At 37.5% G+C, this 27,064-nt stretch overlaps 1 protein-coding gene across 14 annotated transcripts in view; it reads left to right on the plus strand.

Moving 5' to 3' along the window:
• The window catches only part of LOC135214883 (dystrophin-like), a 1,767,410-nt gene that overhangs the window by 217,240 nt on the left and 1,523,106 nt on the right, over positions 1 to 27,064 (plus strand). For all 14 annotated transcript variants that reach the window (XM_064249322.1, XM_064249323.1, XM_064249325.1 and 11 more), the window contains 20 exons: positions 1,612 to 1,793; positions 1,917 to 2,013; positions 2,347 to 2,485; positions 3,261 to 3,352; positions 3,784 to 3,930; positions 4,692 to 4,874; positions 5,078 to 5,227; positions 6,811 to 6,996; positions 7,815 to 7,975; positions 8,126 to 8,282; positions 9,822 to 9,973; positions 19,053 to 19,263; positions 19,547 to 19,721; positions 19,929 to 20,068; positions 21,138 to 21,344; positions 21,764 to 21,938; positions 22,317 to 22,472; positions 22,668 to 22,771; positions 23,949 to 24,101; positions 26,000 to 26,152. In XM_064249322.1, coding sequence (XP_064105392.1) covers positions 1,612 to 1,793; positions 1,917 to 2,013; positions 2,347 to 2,485; positions 3,261 to 3,352; positions 3,784 to 3,930; positions 4,692 to 4,874; positions 5,078 to 5,227; positions 6,811 to 6,996; positions 7,815 to 7,975; positions 8,126 to 8,282; positions 9,822 to 9,973; positions 19,053 to 19,263; positions 19,547 to 19,721; positions 19,929 to 20,068; positions 21,138 to 21,344; positions 21,764 to 21,938; positions 22,317 to 22,472; positions 22,668 to 22,771; positions 23,949 to 24,101; positions 26,000 to 26,152 — 3,120 coding nt within the window. The remainder of the gene's footprint in view (positions 1 to 1,611; positions 1,794 to 1,916; positions 2,014 to 2,346; positions 2,486 to 3,260; positions 3,353 to 3,783; positions 3,931 to 4,691; positions 4,875 to 5,077; positions 5,228 to 6,810; positions 6,997 to 7,814; positions 7,976 to 8,125; positions 8,283 to 9,821; positions 9,974 to 19,052; positions 19,264 to 19,546; positions 19,722 to 19,928; positions 20,069 to 21,137; positions 21,345 to 21,763; positions 21,939 to 22,316; positions 22,473 to 22,667; positions 22,772 to 23,948; positions 24,102 to 25,999; positions 26,153 to 27,064) is intronic.

The following is a 27,064-nucleotide window of genomic DNA, read 5'->3' on the forward strand; positions in this document are numbered from 1 at the left end:
CTTTGGTTTGTTAGGAAAGAAAGATATGCTCATTGTTAGTTGTTTTTTTTTATTGATACAGTTAGTTATTCATACTATTGTCCTTAGTCTGACTATTCAACATGTCTACAATTTTCATCGTCACTAATGTTTTTCATTAAATTTTCCCATAATAGGATGGATGTATAGTGAGTTTTCGTTTTACTCTCTTTTTTCTTATGAAATTTCCACCAGAAATTCCTGTTTGGTTTAGAACTTCATCTATGCCCATTTTCAGTGGTTACTTGAACCTGCTTATTGGTCTTTGCTTTGCTCCTTCCTTAGCTATGCCTTTTCTGACTAATTGTCCTTCATCCATTTTCATCACATATTCAAACCATATCAGTCTCTTGGATTTTGGTCTATTTTCCAGCATCTGAACAACATATCCTTCTTCAATTTCTTCATTCATAATGTGATATTCCATTAGTACTGTATCCTTGAATCTTAGCATTCTGTAGTAGCATCTTTTCAGCCTCTACATGTTCTTTGTTGATGTGCCTATGTTTCATAGAGTAGTATAGGCCTCTGTTTTACTAATGGGATATTTGTGTTTAATGGTTATGTAGCAATCTCCATTTCATTCAGGCTGTTTTTTATCTTTCTTTTTACTGCCCTCTCAATATTTGCATGGCAGCTGAGTGTGTCCCCAAGGTAACAGAAATGTTCTACCTTTTTAAAAGACCTGATGTGCTTCTCTCTTGTGCCAACATGGCCTTAAATATTGTATACATTTTGAGCATTGAAATTTGTACTCATGTATACAGCATCTCTTATGACATTATCTTTCATTACATTTGACACAATATAAGGTTCAACCCCCCCCAACATCTTTCCTATAGCTCCCTGACTACTCTTTCTATGGCTCCCTGAAAGTCATGTTTTGCTGGCCATGATTTTCAATCCTCTCCTCACCATTCCTTTCTTCTGTCTTATAAAACTTTTAAAACCCTTTCCTCTGAACTGTAGTTAACTCTAGGTCATCTGTATGTAGCAATTCAGGGTGTCCTCCCTTTTTGCTCTCCTTTGTAGCATCCTCCATTGATAGCACAGAAAGTAAAGAACAACCATATTTTTCAAATTCTGCTTATGCAGATGCCATTACTTCCGCTCTAGATCTTGTTATAGCCTCGAAAACATCACTTACTTGGTGGTATTTCGCATTCCTTCTGCCATTGAAATTCTCATCTAATTTAATGTATGTGTGCATGGTATGTTTTTTGCACTAGCTTCATGGTGTGTCCCTCACCTTGATCAGCTCTCATGTGTTGTGGTTGTTCATGTGTGACCAGTTCTCTGGTTGTTGTAGAAAATTACTTCCTATTCCTGGTCTTGGTGGTTTTCCACTTTTCATATTCCCAAACGCCCTATTAAAAATCCTTTGCAGTGAAATGTTGGAGAAGTTCTTTCGTAGATGTGGAGGTTTTCATGAAATTTTGTTTGTATTTTACTGTAGCCATTCCCAATAAAAATTCAACATGTCTGGAAATGTTATATTTTCATGCTCCCTAATGATAAGATTTTCTCTGTAAAGTATAAGCAATTATGGTTTCAAGCATTGTGTAATTTTGGAATTCTGTAATTCTTTTTAAGGAGTTAATGCTTGAGCTAACTTCTAAGCAAGGAGGCATTGGAGATGTCTTAGGAGAAGGGTCAAGATTGTTACGGGAAGGTGTAATGGAAGAGGAAGAGGAAGAGGAAGTCAGAGTTCAGATGAAACTTCTCAACACCCGTTGGGAAGAACTCAGAGTCAAGGCAATGGATCGTCAGTCCAAGTGTGTAGTACATATATTGTTCATTTTGGTTTTTTTCTTTATAAAGTGACAGTTTTGGACTGATTTACTGTTTTGCTTGAATATTCATAAAGTTTTTATTATGATGTTTTTTATTTACTTCAGGCTTCATGAGAAACTTATGGCACTGCAACAGAATCAGTTAGACAGCTTAAAACGGTGGCTCACTGAAACAGAGGACCGCATTGCAAACATGAGTCAGGTACAGTATATAGCTAGAATGAAGTGCAATGGTATACTAGTAATAAAACTCTAGTTTTCCTAAGTTTTAAGACAGCTTTGGATATCAAGTCCATGATGCTTTTGATGGATTCATTATTAGATCAAGTTCTATAATATGCTTTTTTTCTAACATAACTAAAAGACAACTGTATTCAACTTTGAATTCATTTTTATTATTATGTTGTGATTTTTATTATGTTCATTTAAGTGTTTCTTTGAACATTATGTGTTCAGTTTCAGGGGAAGAGGTATTGTTTGTACACATTTTATTATTGCAGTGCTTATGTTCAAACATAATTTCCCATTCTTGCAGGTTGGACCAACTTTAGAAGCATTGGAAGAACAAATAGCAGCTCATCAGAGTCTTCAGACAGACTTGGAAAAGGAACAGTCTAACATCAATTCCCTATCAAACATGGTTGTTGTAGTTGATGAATCTAGTTCAGATGCAGGTAATATCAACATAGCTTGCTCTTATCAAATAAACCATTGCCTCATGTAGTCATACTATTTAGTTGGAAGTGATACTTTTAACTGATACATATTGAAGGAAAAAACATTGCACTCCTCAGGAGATAGTATTGAGCGTCCTCGACTGGGGTAGCAACAACACTTCACCCCCTTTCCTGCTACTATCAGTGTGAATCTTTGGTTGAGCTAGTAGCATTGGCTTGTTTTTGGTGAATATACTCAGGAATATTTATTAAAAGGAAGGATTCTATTTCTGAGGCAAAGTTTTCTCTAAATCTGCAGTAGTTCTGTTTGAATGAAGATACCGTATTTTATTTGGTTGATGTAAGGTTAGTAGGGACTTGGTGATTTCCCCCAGTTTCCACCTTTTTATGTCACACAGTGTAAACTAAGAAAGTGTGTGTAAATACACAATACGTATCGTTATTTTCACTATTTAGATGAGAAGATAAAATATATATAGAAAGATATCGCAGGCATTCACAATTGTTCATTCTATAGGAATGTGACTTTGTATAATTTTTTTAGTGATACCATTGGGCCCAGTAGGAGATGCAGCATACATTATGATCTCTGGCAGTACACCTTCAACTGTAGAGGCTTTTTAAGTTTATTTGATAGGAAAACAAGAACAGTTTTCAAATTTATTACGCCATCTATTTTTTAAGCAGTTTTTAGTTTTTAGGTTCAGTGATAAAATATTTCATTATTGGTTTTGAGGAGATTGCCTTTAAAACAGTTTGTTTACTCTTACAGCATATTCTTCTTTGGAAGATGAATTAAATGCATTAGGTGAAAGATGGGCACATATATGCAAGTGGACAGAATCTCGATGGAATATGCTGCAGGTGAGTAAAGTTGAATTAACTGATTATATTTTTGATGAGTAAAGTATAGTAATATACTTTAGTATGTCAAAAATTGTACTGCTTTGTAAATGGAAATTAATATATTGTTACAAAGCTAATTCTTAGCTTTTGGTCACATAAGGACTTATTTGGTTGAGATGATCGAACAAAGGATTGTCAAATTAAGAATTTACCATCATAATTTTCTAGCTCTTCAGAGAAGTGAGAGATGACCCTCTATCTCATTTCTCTGTTTGAAGAAAATTATAGCAATTGAGTTATTTTATCAAGAAAGATTTGTAGAATTATCATAACACATTTGGAATTTATGCAGTAATGCACCTGAGTAATTATAATTCTTAGTTTTTCTGATTTGAGCCAAGCAATACTCAAGAAAATATTTAGTATCTTATATTTTGAAATTTTTTCAGAACCTATCTGTGTATTGGAAAGCTCTGGATCAAGGTATGGTAAAAATGCGACAGTGGATGGATGAGAAGGAGACTTTACTTCGACAGGTTGAAAGCAATCCATCCACAGAACAAGAACACATACTACAACAGGCTAGTATGCTACAGGTAAGAGAGGAAATCATTTATTTCTTTCTTATAGAAATTTAGTAAGCCAAGCAGTATCTCCCAGTCTTATAATTCTTTTGTGTTCACATTTATATTATGGAAGTCAGTGACTTTCATATCCCATACAGGTACACCAGGTAGCATACAGTGTACCTTGCTAATTTCACCAAGTCTCTGACATGATTATTTGTTTTGTTTTTTCTTGTAAACTAAATTACCTAATCATTGTCATTCCAAGTATACTTTATTTTTATTTATTATCTACTTAAAAGAACCTACTGTACATATGATGTATTAATTTTATAGGTATGGATAAGCTATTTTCGGTTTGTTTCAGTTGTGAATTTTCTTTTAATTTACATGTGTGAAAATTACCTTTTTTGTATTTTATTACATTTTACTTACACATTTTAATTTCTTGTGTACAGGTAATATATAGTAATTTTTTTATAACATAATCAATGCTTGTTCTCAAAAGAGTTACCTCATTAGTCCCAGTGGGAGCTCCAGAAGACAGACCAACTATTGTCAAGAATTCTTTGATAGTTGATCTAGACTAAAATAGTGCCATTGTTGGTATAGTGTTGAAGTATAAATAAACCCATTATGTTTAAGTAAAAATGAATCCATTATGTTACAATATGCATTTCTTATTTAACTTTTGAATACTGTTCATAGTCTTTGTTTAAAAGGATTGTACAGCTTGGACTAATAATTATTTTTAATCAGAGTTGTCTAATCATATATCTTGAATACCATAGGTATTACAAGCAGAGCTGGAAGTACAACAGCGTTGTCTAGGACACCTTCAAGAACACAGTGCTAATGTTGCAAGTCATTTGCCATCAGATTCTGACATTCAAGAAAAAATTTCTGTAGAGTTGGAAACTATTCAAGATCGAATGGATATTCTTGTCAGTATCATAGAAGCCCAAACACAAAGAGTGAGTGTTATCAGTGGAGTTCAGGTTTTTCATAGAATGGTGTGTTTTCCTTGGTTCACTTTACAGTCCAATATTTTGGTGTTCCCATTAGAAATTTTTGTTCAAGAAGTAGTATATTTGATGCATTATAAACATCCCAAAATATTGTTATACAAATTTTGTGAGTTTTTAAATTAAAGTGTTGCAATTTTTATTTTTTATAGCTTGCAGCAAGTGGTATTGACATTACAAAAGTGGTTATTCCCGGTAAAGACTCCACAGATGTTGTAAGTTCCAGCACTACTACCATATCGCATGAAGGTGGTACAGTTGTCACCAAGATCATAACCACCAAGGTTGTTACAACAGAAACAGTAAGGAACCTGAATTCAGTTTATGGGAGTTTTGTGTTATATTTATTTTTATGTCATTATTGTTAGTAATATGTGAAGCAACTTTTAAATTTTGGTCTGTGCAACTTTCCTAAAAATATGTATGCCAAAGTTAATGTATACAGTATAGAAATCAGAAATTATTGCCTTACTGGCATTTCTCATTTTGGTATGAATGGACCACCAACTAGTAATTTTTGAAGGAAAAGATCATGTTCTTATAATTAGTGAGGAATGGCTTGCAGGTGAGGTATATCCCTATCTCTCACCAATATCATTCAGTGTGGTGCACCACTCCAGAAATGATGTGTCTGTACCAATTGTAGGTTCAAAACATAAACTATTTTATGATCAATTTTCAAGTGTTTTCCTGAAAAGAAAGGTAGTTGAAGTAACTATTACCACTATATTTGAGATAACAGCAACAGATAAGATGTAGGATGTCTCGGAATTAAGGCTGAGACTCAGGCTCTATATTTTGGCTTGCTTTAACCCAGAAGGTGATGGACTGCCCCGATTTGCATTATTTCTAGAGTGTCATGTGATTCACCCAGATGCTTGCCCTGAAAAAAAAAGTGAAAAAAGGAGCATCACTAAGATAATACTAGTTGGATTGGCAGGTGAGAAGAAGCCAAAGGAAATGAATGAAAAGTAAAAGACAAAAAGAAGCGCTGCTGAAGCAATGCAGCTGGGGCCGAAGGGACAGTGCAAAGAACCTATAGTATAGTCTTCAGTGTAGCACACAAGGCATGCTACAAGTGTTAACCCTTGAAGGGGATAGAGTTGGATGGTTGTCAGTTTTTGTCAAGAAGAATACAATGAATAATACCTGGAAAGTCCATAGGGTACATTAGATTTTGATGTGTAGATGGACCGATAGAATAAGGAAGCAAATGAAGTTGATGAAGCAAGCAGGAAAAGGTTGAATGGCTGATGTACCAGTCATATCAAGGATTGCAACTTGGAACCCACTGAAATTGATAATAACATTGACATTTTTGGTGTTCTTGGCGGCGCGTGAGTTTTAAAATTGTTATCGGTGGTCCGGGCGAATCTCGGGACTGTACAGCAACAACCTTTCGTATCCTGAACTATTTTCGTATGTAGAGCCAAAAAAATCTTTGTATTTGCTTTCATAACTCGAATTTTTCGTAAGTTGAGCCTTTCGTATGTCGAGGTACCACTATTATGGTAGTGTAGAATCTCAGAGTACAGTAATGCTAAAGTGAGTGAAGAATGAAAACTTTTGTGGGATGGGTCAAGAATAAAGGAATTACTAAGCATCAGTCACAAATGAAAACATACTAAGTGAGGAAATGAGAAAGCTGGGTATAACTCACTTGAGGGGCATGATCGTGATAGATTTGAATATGAGGCACGTATAGATCCCACCTTTTAGTTCGAGTGAAATGTTGAAATGTTTGAATTTTTGTATTTGGAATGCACTGTCCAGTGGTTTAAAAAAGAAGTACAGTATCATTATATAATAGAATATTTTAACATATTTTTTATTGTTTTGCAATCCAAGGAGATGTGTATCTTACTAGGTGTATCATTAAAAATAGGTTGAAGTTGAAGGTAGTGGAGTAAAGCGTCAGAAACTTGAAGGAGGCTGCCAAGAAGATTTTTCAGTTGCATTGCATCAGTTGGGGGGATGGATGGACATGATAGAGGAAAAAACCAAACCCAGACCAGTAGAAGAACTCTCTTTAGAACAGCTGATGCAGCTTGTTCAACAGTTAGAAAGTGAGGTGAGTATTTTGTGATAAACAGTCAGAAGTTTTCCAGTATTTTGAGTTCTGATCACATAGAACCACTCGAAGATTTTATTTTTTATATGATATTACTTGATCTGGCTAAGGACTTACAAACTATTAACTATAGGTTGCATCAAGAAATAATTGATTACCCAGTTTTAAATCTTTGTTTTGTGTATCAGTCATAAGTTTACTTACCTTAACCCAGGAACTCATTTTGATAAGTACGTAATTGAAAATGAATTCGGGAATAGAACAAAAAAGGGATTTTGACTAAATTAAATTGATTACTACCTAACAATTTACACATATTACATAAAGTTCAAAATATAGTTAATTTCACAAGACAGCAAAACACAATGTGTTTTGATTTGCAGAAAGTATCTGAAAGCTAATCAGTGTTTGGCAAGAAATTAATGCATCTCCAAAAATATTTAAAAAGTAAAAAAAATGAGAACTAATGGGATTCTTTATTGATTGATATGTTTGTTTGTAAAGAATATGCAGATGTCGTAATTTATGAGGAACAGATAGTACAACAAATGGTATATCCAAGATATAAAATAATTTCTCTAAAAATTATAAAAACACTCACAGAGGAAGGAAATCAAACAGAACAAATATTCAGTGTAGACAAGTTTGTGTTAGTTTGGAAAGAGATGCAAAAATAAATATTTAATGTGCACAAAAAAACCAGGTCCACGCTGGCTTTCAAGGTCTTTGACGATGACTGTTGGTTAAATTTAAAGCATATCTGTTATATGGTCATAGATTGGTTTTGGTAATTTAAATTAATTTTTCAATTGCTATAGATGGAAACACAGAAGGAGGAATATTATAAGGTTGTCAGCCTTGGACAATCTGCAATATCAGAAACGTCAACAATAGGAGAGTCCTCCCAAGAAAGTGAAAAGCAGGTTGCTGGAATTACCACACGTTGGGAAGCACTAGTTGAGATGCTAGTCGAAATTAGGTAAGTCAGAAAATAAGTTCTGGGCATTTTAGAATTGTGTAGATATTGCTGTTACAGTCTTTGAAATGTGTATATCTTGGTATGGCATGAGTGTAATTTTTACTTGAGAAGTACACTAATGCTGATGGCAATGCATTATTCAATTTTCAGAATAAGAGTTACTTATTTAACCCAAAAAAAGAAGATCTCAACAGACTTGAGCGATTTAGAAATGCACTATCAAGAATTCCTTAGATGGTGTGATGATATGCAGACTATAAGCGAAAATGAACCAAAATCTATAAAACAACATTTAGAACAATGTCAGGTAAGTACTTAGAATTAATTGGTAATGAATATGCAAAACATTTTCTTCCTTTTTCTCAGTTTTATATGCTGTATTTTTCCATCAATGGACTGTGTCTTCTGTAAGGTGTGGTTTCAAAGAAAGCAAGACAACAATCACTGCCACATTCATCTTTTAACCGCTAAATCCTGAATGAAGCACCTCCCCACCAATCTTCCTCCACATCATCAGTTGTGTGATGTTTCCTCCCACGCAAACTGTTGTATACTTGTCGTTGTCTTACTTGAACTTTTCCATTTACTAAATTTTAAGTCCTGCCATTCCAAACATTTTTATGTCTCTGTCATATTTCCTTGATCTTTCTTTCCCATTATCTTGTGAATCTTCTGAATTATACATACTTTTACACCAAAGCATTTTTCTCCATCCTAAAATCTTACAAAGAAAACAATTCAAAACATTTTAAAATGAATTTAGAGGTTTTTTTTATAAAGGCTAAACTGATTCACTGTTCTTAGAGATAGACACGATGGAGATGGAAATGTCTGTGCTGCGACTTGAGGGTGCCATTTTAACTATTGCTGTGAAATATACTTTGTTTATGCAAAGGGGACTGTCATGTAAAAAATAATGGAAATCAGGAGAAGCAAAAGATTGTGACATTTTTTTAGTATACAGGCATTCCCAGAGTTACGTCATTCCAGACTTACAGTGCTTGCCTCATGGTGCTGTTACCCCTGATTTTTCAGTACTGTAAGTGGATTTACAACGAACGTCCTTACCCACTTTACAGTGCCATTACCCGGACTTATGGTGCCATTAATGGTGCTCTAAGTGCTATTTATTCCCATTATGATTATGATGCTTTGGGTTATGGAAATTTCAGCTTACAGCGAGCCGCCAGGAATGGGACCCCTGCCATAAACCAGGGACTGCCTAGATAGATAGGGTATTTTACTGCAACCACCCTTCAAACTGTAGCATAGAGACATATTTGTTCGGTAGTATATTTATTTTAATGAATTACAGTCAGAATTGACCAGTGTCTCCTGTTCTCTGACATTGTTAAATGACAAGCCCAAAGCAGAGTTCAGTAACCTTGAAACTCTAGTCATGGAAACATTGTGATATATTGACTCAGGTGATTGTCACTAAAATAACCATCTGGATTTGAAGGCTATTAGAAGGGCCTTGTACCATATTAATGTCAGTCAAGTAAAGAAATTAGTATAAGATGAGGAAAATTTTAAATTGTTTGAATTAAGTGGGCAAACAAATTAAGTGGTCAGATTTTCTTCCTGAAACTGGATGGCTCCTGAAATGTAGCAATGTATTCATGAAAGTGCTTATAAGTGGTATGCTGTATTGATTACTACTATTGTATTATGTAAAACATGCAAATTAATATGGTCATTGTTATACTTTATGATTATGATTAGTTAAAACTGGTCTATTGTATGATTCATCTTGTTGACAATTATTTTGATATATCTGTTTTATTTTTAGAATAAAAAGTAAATTTTTTCCATTTGCACTAATCAAACATTCTTGTTTTGCCAGAGTAAACTTGACGCCATGAAGAACCGTGAAGAAGAACTTGAGTCTATTATGAAAGCAGCTGAGTCTTTAGATGGAAAGTGGACCCAGGAAACACACATATTAATTGAGGAAATAAAGATAATCATAACAAAGTGGAAGGTTCTTGTGCAGAGGTATTCTAAAACATATTTTTCTCTTTGCTCATGTTCTTTGAAAATACCAAATTTGTAACTAATTTGTATTTTTGATAACTAACAAACCTGAGGTCTTAACATTAGGATTTACTAGCGCCAAGCTGGAAACCGGTAGAATTAAAATTACACTTGTGAGATCCAGGGACTAATAGCATCTATACCAGGTCACGGGGCATGTATACCCAGAATGCCCACGGCTACCTGTGACCCACCAGTTATATTTCTAACCCAGTTTAGACTGCTAGAGGGGTTGTTCGAGGTGGGCCTTTACCTGTTAAGACCTCAGGTTTGTTAGTTATGAAAAATACAAATTAGTTACAAATTTGGTATTTGTTCATATACGAAACAAACCTTCGGTCTTAACATTAGGATAGACTTACTATTGGAGGGAGGTAAGTCTCTACAACTAACTGGGAGTTTGCCACCTTATCCATTTCCGAATATATAGGGAAATTCTAAGAGAATGGACAATGAACCTAGAACCAAAGATATAAGCGGATCTATTGGTTTTCCCCCACTGGGTGTAGATACCATCCTACTGTTTACTCTTGTCCCTTGCAACTAGATCCACCTTCACCCCTCTTTTCCCTATTATCCAGAGGGGTGTGTTGCTACTGAAAAGTATATCATAACCTAAGATAGCTTCACAGTATGGCTGACCACCTCACCTGCATCTAGTCCGTTCCAGCACATGACGGTACTCTCCTTTATATTGCCTGTAGTTAAAGGAGTAGGAAGAAAGTAGTAAAGAAAAAAGACCAGTCATCCCATTCATTCTACTTTCATACCTTCATCTTAAACTAGACGCAAACTGACCCGCCAGGGGCACTGGATGAACTATATCACTTGTTGGGCCGCCACCACTGGACCCAAGGAAAAGGTGTCCAAGGATCTATGGGCAACATCTTTCAAATAAAATGAGGTGAAAGTTGTTTGGCGTTTCCACACACCAGCTTTCAGAATTCTATCCACAGACATGTTCTTCTTAAATGCCAGAGAAGCACTCACGCCCCTGATGTCATGAGGTCTAGCTCCCACCTGGCTATCTGACCCTCTGTCTTCTGCCATATAAGCATCTCTGATCGTCTCCCTTAGCCAAAACGATATTGTATTCCTAGACACTTCCTTCTTGTTCCGTCCTGTACTTACGAACAACCTCCGGCACCCGGCCTGAGGTGCCTTGTTCTCTTTAAGTACTCCCTTAGTGCCCTGACGGGGCACAGGAGCATCTCAGCTTTGTCGTTGTCTACAAAGTCTACCAAGGAAGGTATGGTAAAGGAGTCGAATCTGCCGTCTACTATTGTTGGATTTTGGGTCTTGGCCACGAATTCTGGGACAAACTCAAATACCATTGATCTCCAACCTCTCGAGTGCTTTATGAGATATGAGAGGCCATGTAGCTCCCCCACCTTTTGGTTTGAAGCCAGGGCCAATAAGAAGACTGTCTTCAGGGTCAGGCTCCTATCCGTGGACTGCCTTAGTGGTTCGTAGGGGGGTTTTGTCAGACTACTCAGTACCCTGGTCAGATCCCAATCTGGGGCTTTTAGCTCCTTTGGTGGGCATGACTGTTCAAAGCTCCTCATCAGCATGGCCAACTCCCATGAAGACGATATGTCCACTCCTTTCATTCGTAAGACTGAGGCTAGAGCCGCCCTGTACCCCTTCACTGCAGATACAGACATATGTTTTTCTGTTCTGAGATATATCAGAAAGTCTGCTAACTGCTGAATAGTGGTACCGAGTGGAGACAAGTTCCCTCTACGACACCAATCACAGTATGCTGACCACTTTCCTTGGTATACTGTCGCAGATGATTTTCTGATATTACCTGCCATCGAGTTGCTGCTTTCTGCGAAAACCCTCTCGCTCGGAGGAGATACTTAACAGTCTCCACCCGTGAAGCGATAGGGACTTCACCGACTGGTGGTACCTCTCCACATGCGGCTGACACAGTAGGTTGCTCCATGGAGGTAACTCTCTTGGCACATCTACTAGGAGTTCCAATAGGTCTGGAAACCACTCTGCTTTCGGCCATAACGGGGCTACCAGGGTCATCTTGAGGTTCTGAGACCGCATTACCCTGTTCAGAACCTGACGGATTAGACAAAATGGAGGAAATGCGTACATGTCCAGATTGTCCCAGGGGTGTTGTAGCGCATCTTCTGCTACTGCCTCTGCGTCTGGGACTACTGAACAATACACTTCCAACTTTTTGTTGTACCTGGTTGCGAATAGGTCTATGATCGGTCCTTCCCACAACATGAGCATCCTGTCCACTACCTGTTGGTGCAGGGACCACTCCGTTCCCAGAATCTGATCCCTACGGCTCAACTTGTCGGCCACTATGTTTCTTTTTCCCAGAATATACCTGGCCTTGATGTCTACCAGGTTCTCTATAGCCCACTGGTGAAGTTGAACTGTCATCACATGTAACTGCCGAGAAACTAGGCCTCCTTGCTTGTTTATATAAGCTACTACTGTGGTGTTGTCTGACATCAATACCACTGAGTGTCCCTTTACTCTCTCCCTGAATTCCTGTAGAGCTAGAAAAGCTGCTTTCAACTCCAGCACGTTTATATGGAGTTCTCTGTCCTTGCAACTCCATTTTGCTGACACCATCAACTCCTCCATATGGGCTCCCCAGCCTTCTAGTGACGCATCCGAGAACAGCAAGAGGTCTGGAGAGGATTGTTGAAGGGGGACCCCCACTGTCAGATTGTCGTCGTTCACCCACCACAGCAAGTCTTTCCTCACTTCTGCCGACAAGGGAATTTGCTCGTACGGGTGATCTACCATTGGTGACCAAAACTCCTTCATCCTCCATTGTAGGGACCGAAGGTGTAGCCTTCCTTGTGGTACTAGCTTCTCCAGGGAGGTTAGGATTCCCAGCACCACCTGCCACTGTCTTGCTGGCTGTGTCTGTTTTCCCAGAAAGGCATTCACCACTTGTTTGCATTTTCTATCTTTGGTCTGTCGGGAATACTTTGGCTTGTGTTGTGTCTATCACCATTCCCAGATATTCCAAACGGTTGACTTGGATCCAACTGCGACTCCTCCTGATTTACCACAATACCTAGGCTGTGACAAAGCTGCAGGAGGGCCGCCCTGTCCCTGAGTAATTTCTCCCTGGACTTTGCTATCACCAGCCAATCGTCCAGATATCTTATTAGCCTGATCCCCTGAGCATGCGCCCACGCCGACACGAGGGTGAACACTCTTGTAAAAACTTGAGGAGACGTTGTCAATCCGAATCACAGGACCTTGAATTCGAAAGCTTTCCCTGCAAGACTGAAGCGGAGAAATTTCCTTGAAGACTGATGGACTGGTATCTAAAAGTATGCGTCCTTTAGATCGGACTGTCAGCATAAAGTCTCCGATTCTGACTGCTTGTAGAACCGTTTTCGGAGTTTCCATCTTGAAACTGGTTTTCCTTATAAACAGATTCAGCGTTGACAGGTCTATTACTGTCCTCCACTCCCCGTTGGCTTTGGGTACCAGGAAAATCCTGCTGTAGAAGCCTTTTGCCGGACTGCATACTTGTTGCACAGCTCCTTTTTCCATCATCTTCTTCACTTCGTCCTGAAGGATAGTGGCCTTCTGAGATTTGTGGGCATAAGTGACGTGGGGTAATGGTTGATCTGTCAGGGGTGGGGTTACCTCGAACGGGATCAAATACCCGATCCTGAGAACATCCACCACCACTGCTCTGCCCCTAGTTCCTGCCACACCTTCCAGTGATTTGCCAGGCAACCCCCCACTGGTGTGGCCGAGTGATGGGAGGCGCCCATCCTATCTTCTTGAGCCTCTCCCTCTTCCCCTATTGCCCCTTCCTCTGTTGTTTCTATTGTGAAAGGGCCGATGAGTTAGCCTCTTTGGGGAAGAGGGTCTTGTGACTCTATTAGGGATGTTATGTCTCACTGTCTTCTTTCGAGACATCTGCTGTTGTCATCCCTCCAAAGGAGTAGTTTGACTGTTAGACGTTTTCCTAACTGCCTGTTGCACCAACCTATCGTTAGTGTCCATCCTTCTTCTATCTATCGCCTCTTCCAGTATGACCTCTGGCAACAGCAGTTGCGATTCCAAGATATCCCCATTCCTCATTGCTAACAGGGAATCCAAATCCACATTGCGGCTTAGTCTAGCCAACGCTGCATCTCTCCTCATTAGCAGGATATTTGCCCAAACATTGGCACTTACGTTTGTCAGGTACGCAATCGCCTTGGAACCTGACTGTAGTAATCTAATGAACAATGGTTCATCCACTACTTTTCTTGTTGCTTCCGAGGATGCAATCTTCGCCACTGCTGTTGACCAAAGGTCTAACCAAGAAGCAGCCTGAAAGACAGAAGAAGCTGTTGCTTCTAACGTAGCAGCCTCTTGGTACGTCATTGAAGGGCACTCCATTTTAACCTGATCCAAGGTTAATCCAGGCCTTAATCTTACAACATTAGGGTTCATTTGTCTAGACAGCAAAGGGACCTTCGGTGTCGTATAAATATTTCCTTTGCTTTATCATTGGAGGGGAATAAATTTAAATGATCTATTAGATCTTAAGGAATTATCCCTCCCTGCAATCTTTGCGTTTACGTGTTGCAAGACCGATTCCGCATGACTCGAACAAGGCAATTCATACAACACCTTGGTATCCCTCTTTAATCCAAATGCCATGTCAATTCCAGGCAGAAGCATACTGGCCGGTGTTTCTGTCTTCTCCGAAAGGTTATTGAATTGACGAATCAAATCAATCACCTCTGCATACGAGGCCAGAAACTCTTGGTTTTCTCCTTCCTCCGGCTCTAGTGTACCATTCTCCGTCACAAGGGTTGTTGTCTCGCCCCTATCTTCTGACAGACGGCCCGGAATTCCACGGCCGCCTGCCCCTACGGCCGCGGTCTCTTTGATCTTTGCTGGCCGCTGTTGGCTCGATCCCGGATAGTCAGCAGGGGAACGAGAACGCCTCACTCTTTCTCTGCTCACGGATCTAGAGCGAGAATCTCGTCTAGATCTCCAAGATGAAGGCTCCCTTAAGACAGATATAAGTTCATCTCTATTAGTATTGGCATCGTTTTCGAGCGTCGGCGAGCCCGGCCTCGACCTTCTATCCAGACGGACACTGCCTTCCACGAACGTATCCGCCGAGGTTGCCAACTCTCTATTTTTCGTACTAATATAGGACCTTATCGTCCTTCGTACGTATTTTGAACGGCCTTACGGGCGAAACTGGGACCTGCATTCCATCCTCTGCTGCACCTTTTGCCGCCAACGTCGATTTTACCAGAGGTACCGTAGTTTTTGCGATCCGAACTGGCAACTCCGCATCGGCCGCTAGTCCGCCGGCCGTCACCTCTCTCGCTTGTTCGGATTCTTGCGAACGGCTTCGTCTGCTAACCTTGTGCTTAATAGCCACTGACTTCCCGACCTTCCTGCTGACTTGGATATGACAGTCTTGGTCCGAAGATGAGGAAGAATTGATTCTTCTCCTCTTAGCCCGAGGATCCGCCAGGAACTCCCGAATCCTCCTCCAACGCTTGACTGGCGCTCGCCGTGACGTTATCGGACTTAGCGATGACGCCGAACTAGAGGAAGAAGACGAAGAAGGCGAATCACACTTTTTCTTTTTGTCTCTCTTATTCATTCTCTTCTCTATATCCTGTAATTTCTGCATTACAGTTTGCATTGACGGGTCAGAAGGCGTATTAGCGTCTGGGTGCAGCGAAATAGGCCGAGAATCGGTCTGTGACGTCATCACGCCTGCCATATCGGTCTGTGACGTATGTTGTGACGTCATCCCTCTCGTAGGGAGAGACTGAGAGGTTTCTGCTGGCAACCGCACGTTTGCTGCCAAACTACCTCCCACGTTCTGCATCGCTGTACTAAACACTGAGTGTGATGGTGAAGCCGCGGCATTAATTCCCATAAATTGCAAGCCCGGGGGATGAGGAACATTCAGCACTGCCGGACCCTGCTGGAACCGTGACGTCATATAATGCGCAAGCAAACCATCCAAGGTTGGTACGCCTGGTAGGCCTAGCGCTGACCACGTACCATCTAACCTATGCGCTTGAGAAGCGGGAGCCTGGAACAAAGATGGCGGATCTCCCCCTCTACTTGCTGGGAACAAAGGAGAGTGCATATTATTCATAAGATTACCCAAGGCCCCTCCTGACGTTTCCGATACTGAACCGCTAGGAGAAACCGAAGGGGTATGAGACAAATCAAAAGCAGGTGGAGAAACATATGGAGCAGCCTGGTTTATTGCCGATACAAAAGAAGCCGGTAAGGTTTGGTCATCCAAAGATGGCGTCACCACCTTCCTTTTGTATTGGCTTTTCCCATAGAACTTCTTCCACTGTTCCACATACCAACCGCGACAAACAGAACATGGATTAGTAAGCGTACATACGTTTTTCCTGCACCTACTACACGTTGGATGAGGATCCGTCGACACCGAAGTTAGGAACCTAGAACATGGAAAGCCACTGACTACTGGGCATTTCCTTTGTCTCCTCTGCGAAACGGTAGACGATCCCGATGTTGAGGCAAAATTCTCCATCATACCACGTATACACTCTTACCTCACACTGATCACACTCGGAGAAAGAAAAGGTAATAGGAAATGAAAAATCAAAAATGAAATGGATAAAGAACGGGCAAAGTGAAAAACCGGCTTTAAATGAGATAGACAGTAACACGTCTTATCTTAAAGGCGGTAGGAAAATAACTGGTGGGTCACAGGTAGCCGTGGGCATTCTGGGTATACATGCCCCGTGACCTGGTATAGATGCCATTAGTCCCTGGATCTCACAAGTGTAATTTTAATTCTACCGGTTTCCAGCTTGGCGCTAGTAAATCCTAATGTTAAGACCGAAGGTTTGTTTCGTATATGAACAAATAGATTTTAATTTTAGTGTATGTTTTGACTGAAAAGGTCATTTTTTTGCAGCTGTTCAATGAGTGAATGTAGGTAATTGCTTAGCACAATACTACTTCAGATACTGCTAGTTTTATATTATAAGTAGAGCATAATTTGTCATTTTTATAAAATGGTCTTATCATACAGAGTTGAAAAGGTTTGGTATTATGTTCAGCCTCTATACTAATCCATGGTTTTGATCATTTATACAGATTCCTTGGGAAATGTTTCTTTCCTTTTAGAAATAAGTGATAATACAGAAATTAATAAAGTTGGACAGCAGTTCAAGAATTATTTTGGAAATTGTGTGGTTTCATCGTTGTTCAAGATATCTTGAAAATCTGTAACTAAGATGAAAAATTATGGTTGACCATTAAACCTCATCTTTTTATATTAGAAAGAAAGTATAGAAACAGGTTTGTAATTCACATGCCTGAATTAATTATCAAGAAAACCCAAAATGCATATTCAGGTTATCTTGAAAATTTGTAGGCATTACAAGCTTATTACTACTGTCTTCCAAATATAAAACTACTGAGTAGAAATGCATAGAGCAGCAGTTCCTGGTAGGGAGATTAATTTTTCATACCTGCTGAAAGTTTCTCCTTAGTCTGATACTAGGTGAACACACAAAGTTAAGATATCCTTCATACCTCTTCATTCAGTGTTCTGTCACTATTGTATTTCTCCAATTCTTTGTTGCTTTAAATTGAATTTTGTTCCAAGTTTTGTTATAGGATATTATTCCATCATCAAACGTGTTTAGAGGTGTCTTTAGTTTGTGGCGGGAACCTTGCGCATCATCAAGCATGTATTTGGAGGTGTCTTTTTTTGGTAATAAGAACTTCACCCAACATCAAACATGTGTTTGGAGGTGTCTTTAGTTGATGATGGGAACCACCATCAAACGTGTTTGGAGTGTCTTTACTTGGTGATGGGAACCTTACCCATCATCAAACATGTGCTTGGAGGTTTCTGTAGTTGGTGATACAAATCTTCTTATTCATGAAAGTGATTTTGCTTTTCCTTAATGGATGTTGTTGTGCTTGATTCATTCAACTACATAATCATTTTGTTACTGTTGATCATATTATTGTTGATCATTTTGTTATTATTGATTGTGCTGTAGATACACTACCATAGCTCTGGCAGCCACAATAGGTCACATAGTAATGTGGAATTTTTCTAAATACCTATGACTAGCTGAACCAAGACTGATGTTTTCACTTTCAACAAAGAAATGAGAGTTTTAACATTAAAATAAAGATATTTTATTTTGGAACTGGAAAATGTGAAATTTTAGATATCTCAATAAAAAGGACTCAGAAAAAATACATAGTAATTCAAAAAAGATCTGAGATTGTTGCTAATTTTCTAAATGTTGTGTTCACAGCTTTCTTTAGTATAGTGACTTATAAGATAATTTGCTGCATTAACAGTTAAATTGGTGATGGCAGCAATCAGCACTAATTTTGGGCACATGATAAACTAATTTATTAGCTTTGTGAATTTTTGATCCATCCCAGATTTCACCATCATTTTAAAGTTCATCAAATTAGATCTCTCAAACAATTTGGATTTGTCTGAATACGTAAACATTTAAAGAATCCTCTATCACAAATGCTGAAATTGTTTTCCTTGGTGTTTGTTCTTTCCTCTCTCCCATTGGTTCATTGAGTGTTCTACTTGTGGTCCTGACTCATCTCAGCTAGTCAACTAACAGAGAAGGCAACTTAATTAAGTGCCTCATTATTTTCAATAAGTTGTGTGCATCTGATCATCAAGGCTTTGATGATTATTTTGAGAAGTAATGATTGATATTTATTTCAGTACATGTTATTTGTTTTAAAAGATACTCTGACTGTTACTGCTGTAAGAAGAAAAAATGTTGGGCTGATATGAATTGTGTAGGAAAGGAGTTATGCTGATTTATAATTTGCATTACTAAGTTGTTTAGTGTTTATATACAGTAAAATTGATGAACTGTTTCTTTTTTAATTTCAGTTTTAGTGTAATTTGGTCATTATTGTTATTTTGATGACACACCAGGTTTGAATTTGGAAAAGTATAAATACTTTAAAAATGTTAAATGTTGAAATGTTTCCATGAGTTACTTAAAAATAATCCCATAACTTTTGATAACAGATTATTGGAGAGGAGGGAAACATTAACACAGAAAGCAGAAGAAGTTCAGTCTGCTTCTGTAACTCCAAAGGCACTAGCAGTTCCACCAGAGTCTCTTCTGAAGGCAATAGAAGCTTCAAGAGAGTGGCTCTGTAGTTTAGAAACTGCTATAGCCTCTGAGTGTGTAGTTGCACCACTCCCTCAGATGCAAGATGTTTTTGAAAAGTTCAAGGTACAGTTTTGAACGTAGTTCGATATTTTAGGCAATGTTCATGAAATTTTGGTTATAAAAGAATTTTTTATTCATTAGGTAGTAATGCAAGAAAGTGTTTGTTTAATGGGATGTTAAGTTTGGCATTAGAGCTAATATGCATATATAATTCTGTGCTTTTTTTTTGTTTTTCCATTGTGAAGAGTCTATTTTTTGGGAGCTTGCTTACAAGTAAATCTGAATAATAGATAATATATTGCCATATATATTGTTCTTGATGCTTTTTGTTTTTTATTTTGTTTAGGATCTCTCCCAGAAGGTGGATACAGAACAGGGTAACATGGCATATATTAATGATGCTTGTAATAGTGTATCAAAAGACAGCCATCCAGAAGTGATAGAGAGTGTTTCAAAGCTCAACAATCAGTGGGAACTTACAACTAGTGATCTCAAATCTCGCATTAAAACCATGGAGAAATGTAAGTAGCATTTTTTTTTACTGTCTAATGAGGAATAAATTTAATTGATTTTTACCTTTTGATATATATTTCATTACACATTTTTCTTTAAAAGTTATTTCTTGTTGACTTTAGCATAACAATTTTCCATGTTGATTAGGAATTGTAGTTTTCTTTATTTATATAATTCTTTAGTTGCTATAATACTCAACGTCTTGAATTCTGCAGTGATAGAACGACAGAAGCAGTACAATGATGAAGTAACAGGGTTGAAATCATGGCTAGCAGAAGTTGACATCTTTTTGCAAGCAGAAGAAGCAGCTTTAGGTGATATAGAAACTTTAGAGGCTCAGCTTGAGCAGTCAAATGTAAGTTGACAAACCTACCGAAAGGCTGCCGGGTACTGGGTGCCTTTTAGTTTTTAGAGCTAATTTTTAGTTTTAGAGCTGTGATCTTTTTACAAGTTCCTTAATGCTGTTCCCCTCATAAGATAAACTTTTTATTACAACTTTCAAAGCTTTTGTGGGTTTCTATTTTATGATGGGGAAATCTCTCAATGCTAAAGCAATATTCTAGTAACATAGGCAAGTCACCAAGGTTTCTCAAATATATGGCATGTACCAGTTTTGGACAAGGCTGCAATCATGCCAGCAAAGCCATGATAATAGTTTTTTGTGGTACAAAGGTTAATAGACTCATAATTGCAAGCCATAAAAACAATTTTGCAGCAAAATATTTTTAATAGACATAAATTTGGAATATCAGATATGAACTCAAACACCAAGTTAGACAAAGGCCATTGATGTAATTCCATAAAATGAATTTTGGGAGGTCCAAGTTCCTCGCTGGACTAGTGGTTTTCGCGCTCGGCTGCCAATCCGGTGGTCCAAAGTTCGAATTCTGGCTCGGCCAACGCGGAATCAGAGGAATTTATTTCTGGTGATAGAAATTCATTTCTCGATATAGTGTGGTTCAGATCCCACAATAAGCTGTAGGTCCTATTGCTAGGTTACCAATTGGTTCCTAGCCACGTAAAAAAATATCTAATCCTTTGGGCCAGCCCTAGGAGAACTGTTAATCAGCTCAGTGGTCTGGTAAAACTAAGATATACTTAACTTAACTTGAGAGGTCCAGATCCCTAATATGCTGAAATATCCATGTCTGTTCTTTTACTGGAATATTTAGTTGCTGGTAGGTAAGCAGCTTCCAGTAACTCTTGAAGGGAAGGACTGTGAAGTTTGGGAAATGGGGTAGTTTTATTTTTTCCAGAATAAGGCCACCATATTTGTGGAGTATCTTAATATGCTGACATGGCTTGCTCAGCAGATAGCTAGGCAATTATGGGATTTGTTGACTTCTGCATGGTATCATTGCTTTTGAATTATTTCCAAAATTTACTTCTCAAGTTTGTATTATTTTACATTTGAATTTTTATAGGCTCTTCAAGATGATATTGCAACTCTACAAAACAACTTTAGAAATATTTCAACAACTGGGAAGCAGCTTTTGGAGGAAGGTAATGGAGAGCTTAAAACCATGGTGAAAAGCCAGCTGGAAGAGCTTACGGCTCGATGGGACACTGTCACTGAACAAGCACGTGTCCAGAATAAGTCCCTGAAAGAAGCATTAGCTAAGAGTCAAAAGGTAAGCTCTAGAATTTTAAATGTGAAAACAGTGAATTCTTAAAGGTTAAGTTCCATTGGATCATAATAGTATATATAGTACACAGTTAGTTTACATGACAATATTTTTCATGTAAATAATTTTTTTATACAAACTCATTAATCATCAATGGCTTTATTTCATGCAAGCATTTTCCAGGTTCCCTAACTTGGTAGATCTTAAGGATCTACCAAGGAAGGAAGACAGTATTGCAGTATTTGAATGGACCATATTGCAAGAAATCTATCGTTCTGAAAGATTTGCCTGTAGAGCAGTACAATGGGTACTTATGTATAGCAGTGGATTGTAACTGGATTCAGAAATCCTGGAGACATTACTCCTAATTTACACATGAGACGTGACTATACCTTTTGTAAATATCTAATTGTCCTTTCCTACAGGTTCATGAAGACATAGACAAACTTAGTACGTGGCTGGATGATGTAGAGAAAAGAATTCCTTCAAGTCTCACCACAGATAAGGAAGAAGAACTAAATTCTGGAATAGAAACATTTAGCCAATTGAGAGATGAAATTAGCAAACACAGTGAAGATTTCCGGGCTCTTAACAACATTGGTAAGTCTCTAACTAGAGCTTATTGAATATTCAGTAGACTTTTAAATAATGACATTGGGTGTTTGATGTCAGAGTAGTTTGATGTCAGAGTTAGTACTCAGAAAGCAAGAATTTTTTTATTAAAACCTGGCCCAGTTTATGAACCCCTACATGCAAGGTAGGTTGCACAAAAGATGTACCAATTAATTTTTTTTGCCTTCCCCAAAGACATGGGAAAGATATTACAACCCTATTACATTTACTAATGCTATTTTACCTGATTACTGTACTGTATATGGTAAAAAATATTGCCAGTACGCACATTCTATATATGAATAAATTAACTAGTAACTGCACCATCACTCAACTTTGACTGACAAAATGAAATATACATTTCAGGTGATGAAATGTTGCAGTTAGATGCTGCTGCAACTCATGAAGAATTAGCTCGTCAGTTTACGCAGTTGAATGGACGGTGGACTGAAGTAGTATCACAGGTTGACTCTAAGTATAAAACTCTTACCACTGCAGCTCAGCAGTATGAAGATTTTAAAAGTAAGTATGCTATTATGTACAAAAATATAACAAAGCTTCATATTTTGTGAAATGTCCATTTGAACTATAGTTACTGAGTTATTAAATTTTTGAGAATCTTAAGTTGCAATGTATAAACATAAATCTTCTCTTGCTAGCTTAAGAGGAAGAATATATTAGCTGATTAGTTATCTAAATGTTTTTTGTGTTTGGCAGAATATTGTGCAGAAGAAAAAGACTGGCTTGACCAGCTGCAAGCTGGTCTTGAGAAATCTACAAAATCTGCTGCTGATGCTGAAGAAATATCAGAGGCTTTGGATGTAAGTTTCATAATGGTATTATTTATCATATTTTTGTTTTTAAATCTATATTAATTTATGTGTCATCTTTGTGTTATTTTTTAATGAACTATTCATATAAGAATCCATTATTTTTAAATAATGGACCACCTCACCGATGGCCGAATGTTGAATTTCTTCAGTGAGAAGCCCTTATAATTATGCGTACATTCTGGCTACAAGTTGTTCCAGCACGCATTCAGGCTTTCCTTCTTCATTTCCCTCAACGATCGGTCAATGATAGACAGATGTGACAATCATGATTTTATGCCAGTTATCTTTCAGCGTAAATTCATTGTCAATGTTCATTGCATTCACAAGGTACTGGAGGGAGTTCCGGGTGTAGAGTGCCTTGAAGGCATGGCTCACGCCCTGATCCATAGGCGGTAGGACTACTTCCTTTGCAGTGAAGTTGGAGGGTAGAGATGTGTACCCATGATTTCATCTTCGCGAGATGGGACTCAGGGTTCAGCCAATCAGGCCAAAGTGTACAGCCAGTAAGCACTAAGGAAAATTAATGATGCTCCTGGATTGGCTGCTTTGCAGATGACAGCCAATAGTGTGTCGAGTATCACTGGTTCTGGGTATACAGCCTCATTCTCTGTGTAGAGTTGGCTTGGGTAAAGCACCTTTTAAGAAAAACAAATATTATATGTTATTGAAATTTTGCTGCGCTTACATTAATATATTATGGTACCATAATATTTCAAAATGAGTAAATCTTTTTTATCGTAGAAAATTTATTTACAGTACTCATGAAAATTTACTTAATATGTAACAGGAAAATGCTACATACCACAGATTTAAACATAGTACTTACCTTGTTAGTCCCATCGTCCTGTGTATTTTAGATATGCTCTATGTACTATGCATCATCCTAAAACACTATATACGTATGTAATATTTAAAAATCATCTTACAACAAAACATTTACCGTATATTTCCACGTATAAGACAACCTTTAAATCCTAAGATTCTCTCCCCAAAAATTGGTGGTCATCTTATACTACCATTTTGAAAATAAAATCTTGAATTATTCATCCATTCATAAATTTGCTTGGTTTGGTACCCCTAACCTCAGCAAATTTCAGGGGCAACTGTAAGCTACGTCTATTTATAAAACATGAAAATGTTTCTAATACATTTTAATTTTTTTCAGGAACTGGAAATATTTTTGCACAGTCACAATGAGGAAAGATTAGAGCAAATCAGAAAACTGGCAGAATCACTTGTGAGTGAAAATGTTATGGCAGATTCTGTTCAGGAGATAACTCAGTCTCTTACAACACGTTTTGAGACACTCAATGCCCAGGTAAAATTTGATTTAAGGTACTTTGTTGTAAGAATTTTATTGTTCATTATGTTGCAACACTGTTCTGTGTTAAGAATACCCTTTCCTCTAAAAACTTGTAATTGTAGGTATTATCTCTAAATTTAAAAACCGAGGGGTATATATTGTAGTCATGGGAATTTTTTTGTCGTCTTTTGGAAAAGATAGTGGAATATGAAGTGTTATATATCAGAATTCTACTTAAAAGGAGTGTAGTGAAAAATAATTCTGTTGAGAACAAAACATTGTCTTTCATACTTGGTTATTGGTCATTAGTATATAAGTTACATAAGTTACAGTGATTATGAACAGTACTCTTTCTGAGTGCAGCCATTATGTATGCATGTCTAAAATATTTTTTGGGGTTTCACTTCATATGTATTTTTTCTTCCAACATGCCTTCAAAGCTTACAGGTCTTTTCTATCAAGTATTTGTAAGTGAATTATTTTTGTTGTGATACTGTGATTATGGAATGCGTAGTTTAGAAATACATCTTTGGTTTAAAATATTCGTGTAGAACATACTGTACATATAAGTAATTCTAATTTATTAATGAAAAGAAAAACTGTTTCAAGTATATTACCTTAGTTGCAATATAGCAATGCACTCAGCAGACCGTGCATGGGATTATGGTTAGAGTACATTGAAAAAGTGAAAGATTGTGTTGGTGTTAATTAGCAGGAAGTTTAGTATGACTGTGAAATATGTTGGTAATTCTTCCTTAGTATGGAAGTATAGAACAGTAGCACTGTTACATAAGATTAAATAATTTTATGAAAGTTTTGAAAAATCTATTACTTTATATTAAAATCTTTTGAAGGTAAAGGATTCCATTGCTGTAGTAAACAATTAAGTTTACTTAAAGAAAGCTAGAATTAGCAAAGTATTTCATGCTGCAGCCTGGTATTTATCATGTTCCCTTGGTCAGAATCTATGGCATCATGCCCTCTCCACACTTATTTTTGGTTGCCAGTGTCTTAAAAGAAGTCAAGATGCAGCAATTGGTGGCCTTTGAATGATCCTGTGGTTTGCAAGATTTTCCATATTTACTCTTTCAGTGTAGCTCAAAAAAGTACATACAGTATCATTAATTAGTTTTTTCTGGGTCCATCAGCTGAAATGTAGATATCATAATGCCCCATTCACCTTGTATAGCTGTTTACATACCAAGTCTAGTCTATCCCTTAGCCAGAGCTTTGATAAGTTATATTTTACTTTGTACATGTAACTGTACGTGATTATTACTCTTGCTGATACTTATTCTGCAGGCCTGTACCAAGGGGGACGGTCAAACAACACCCCCCCTCACCAAATTCCTGGAAGTCCATATTTTTTTTTAACCAAAGTCAGTGCTTTGAGTAACATCTAATCAGGTAGAAGTGCATAGACCACATACCCTATTTTTCTGCTTAATATGTATAGCTAGAATAACATTTGCAAGTATTTCGTCTTGTATATACCTATATATACAATAACATTTATAGAAGAAAAGATCCACTTTTGGAAAAAAACAACCCCCCCATAAAAAACTCTGGGTTTAGGCCTATTCTGGTACCATTTTATAGCCGAATATACTTGCTTTGTTGTGGTATTTTATTAAAAGTAAAAGAATAAAACAACAGGGTAAACTTTTGAGTTGAAAATTGCCAACATTGATGTGTTGATGCATCATAACTGAACCAGAGGTTTGACAATGCCTTCTAACAGGGGAGTATTTCTTTCTGCTTCAGGTGACCTCCTAACTAAATAGAAAATCAGATCAGTTATGGCAGTGGTTTTTGTTTACAATATAAAATATTTCTTAAGAAATTTCATTGTAGTATTATCTATGCTCAAGTTTATTGGACTCATAATTATTATTTTTTATTTTTGTTAATAGGCAACAGAACAGCAGTCTGGATTAGAGGGTCGTGTTCAAGAAGCACAGGCTTGGGAACGTGAATATATCAGTGTTTTAGATTATTTGGCTCAGTCAGATCTGCTGCTTACCCAAGCCATTGCTGATCCAACTCTGCAAGTGGATCCTGTTCAGGTAATTATGTTTTGTAACTCTAAATAAGTTTTAATACCATGATTTTATTTTTTCAAGAACTGAAGGCTGGAAATCTTGAGAGATTCTTTTAGCCCATAAATGTTAATTGGTTCTTAACAGGTTTAACCCTTGAATGGATATGAAAGGTTTGCCCTGGACTCCTTCCTATAATGCAGTGTTTCTGAATATTCACTTCTCAACTAACTGTTCTTATCTTCAGAATATATCTAGCTTAGTAGAAAAAAGCATTATGTATTTGGAAATGAAGGTAATTTTTCTGGGATAAGGAGATAAGCAATCTATAAATTGTATTCATATTCATGTTTTTATATTCAGTATTTATATATCTGAACTATTTGCACTAAATGGTGTGAGAGTGAAAGAAAGTTTTAAACCATTAAATAAGTGACAAAACTACAGTTGACCTCCTCTATTCGCTGACTCCGGATTTGCGGACTCACATATTCGCTGATTTTTTTATTGACCTTATAATATATCCAATATTCGAGGCACATTCGCGTATTTGCAATATTTTTCTATGAGAAATATCCACAGATTACTGAATTTTCTAATCAGTTTTATGATTAAATGCACCTTTTGGGATAAAACTATTAAAAAACCGTATTAGCATTTTTAGTGGTTTTTCCATGAGTTTGAAAAAAATATTTATATTTTGGACTTGATGGTCTGATGTTCAAGATTAAAATTAATTGGAGTGGGTGCCGTGGTAGTGAGTTTCACTCGCCCCAGATCTATACTGACACCTTTTATATGAAGGTGAGCGAGCTGGAATATTCTGGTAGGTCCAATTTAGCAGTTCTCTTGTATTTTAGCAATATCTTACCTTAGAAATAGTGCTGAAGGAACCTATTTCACTGGGCGACACGGCTTCCTCACCCAGAAATAGATTTT

This window comes from Macrobrachium nipponense, chromosome 46 (assembly GCF_015104395.2).
Source record: "Macrobrachium nipponense isolate FS-2020 chromosome 46, ASM1510439v2, whole genome shotgun sequence".
Lineage (NCBI taxonomy): Eukaryota > Metazoa > Arthropoda > Malacostraca > Decapoda > Palaemonidae > Macrobrachium > Macrobrachium nipponense.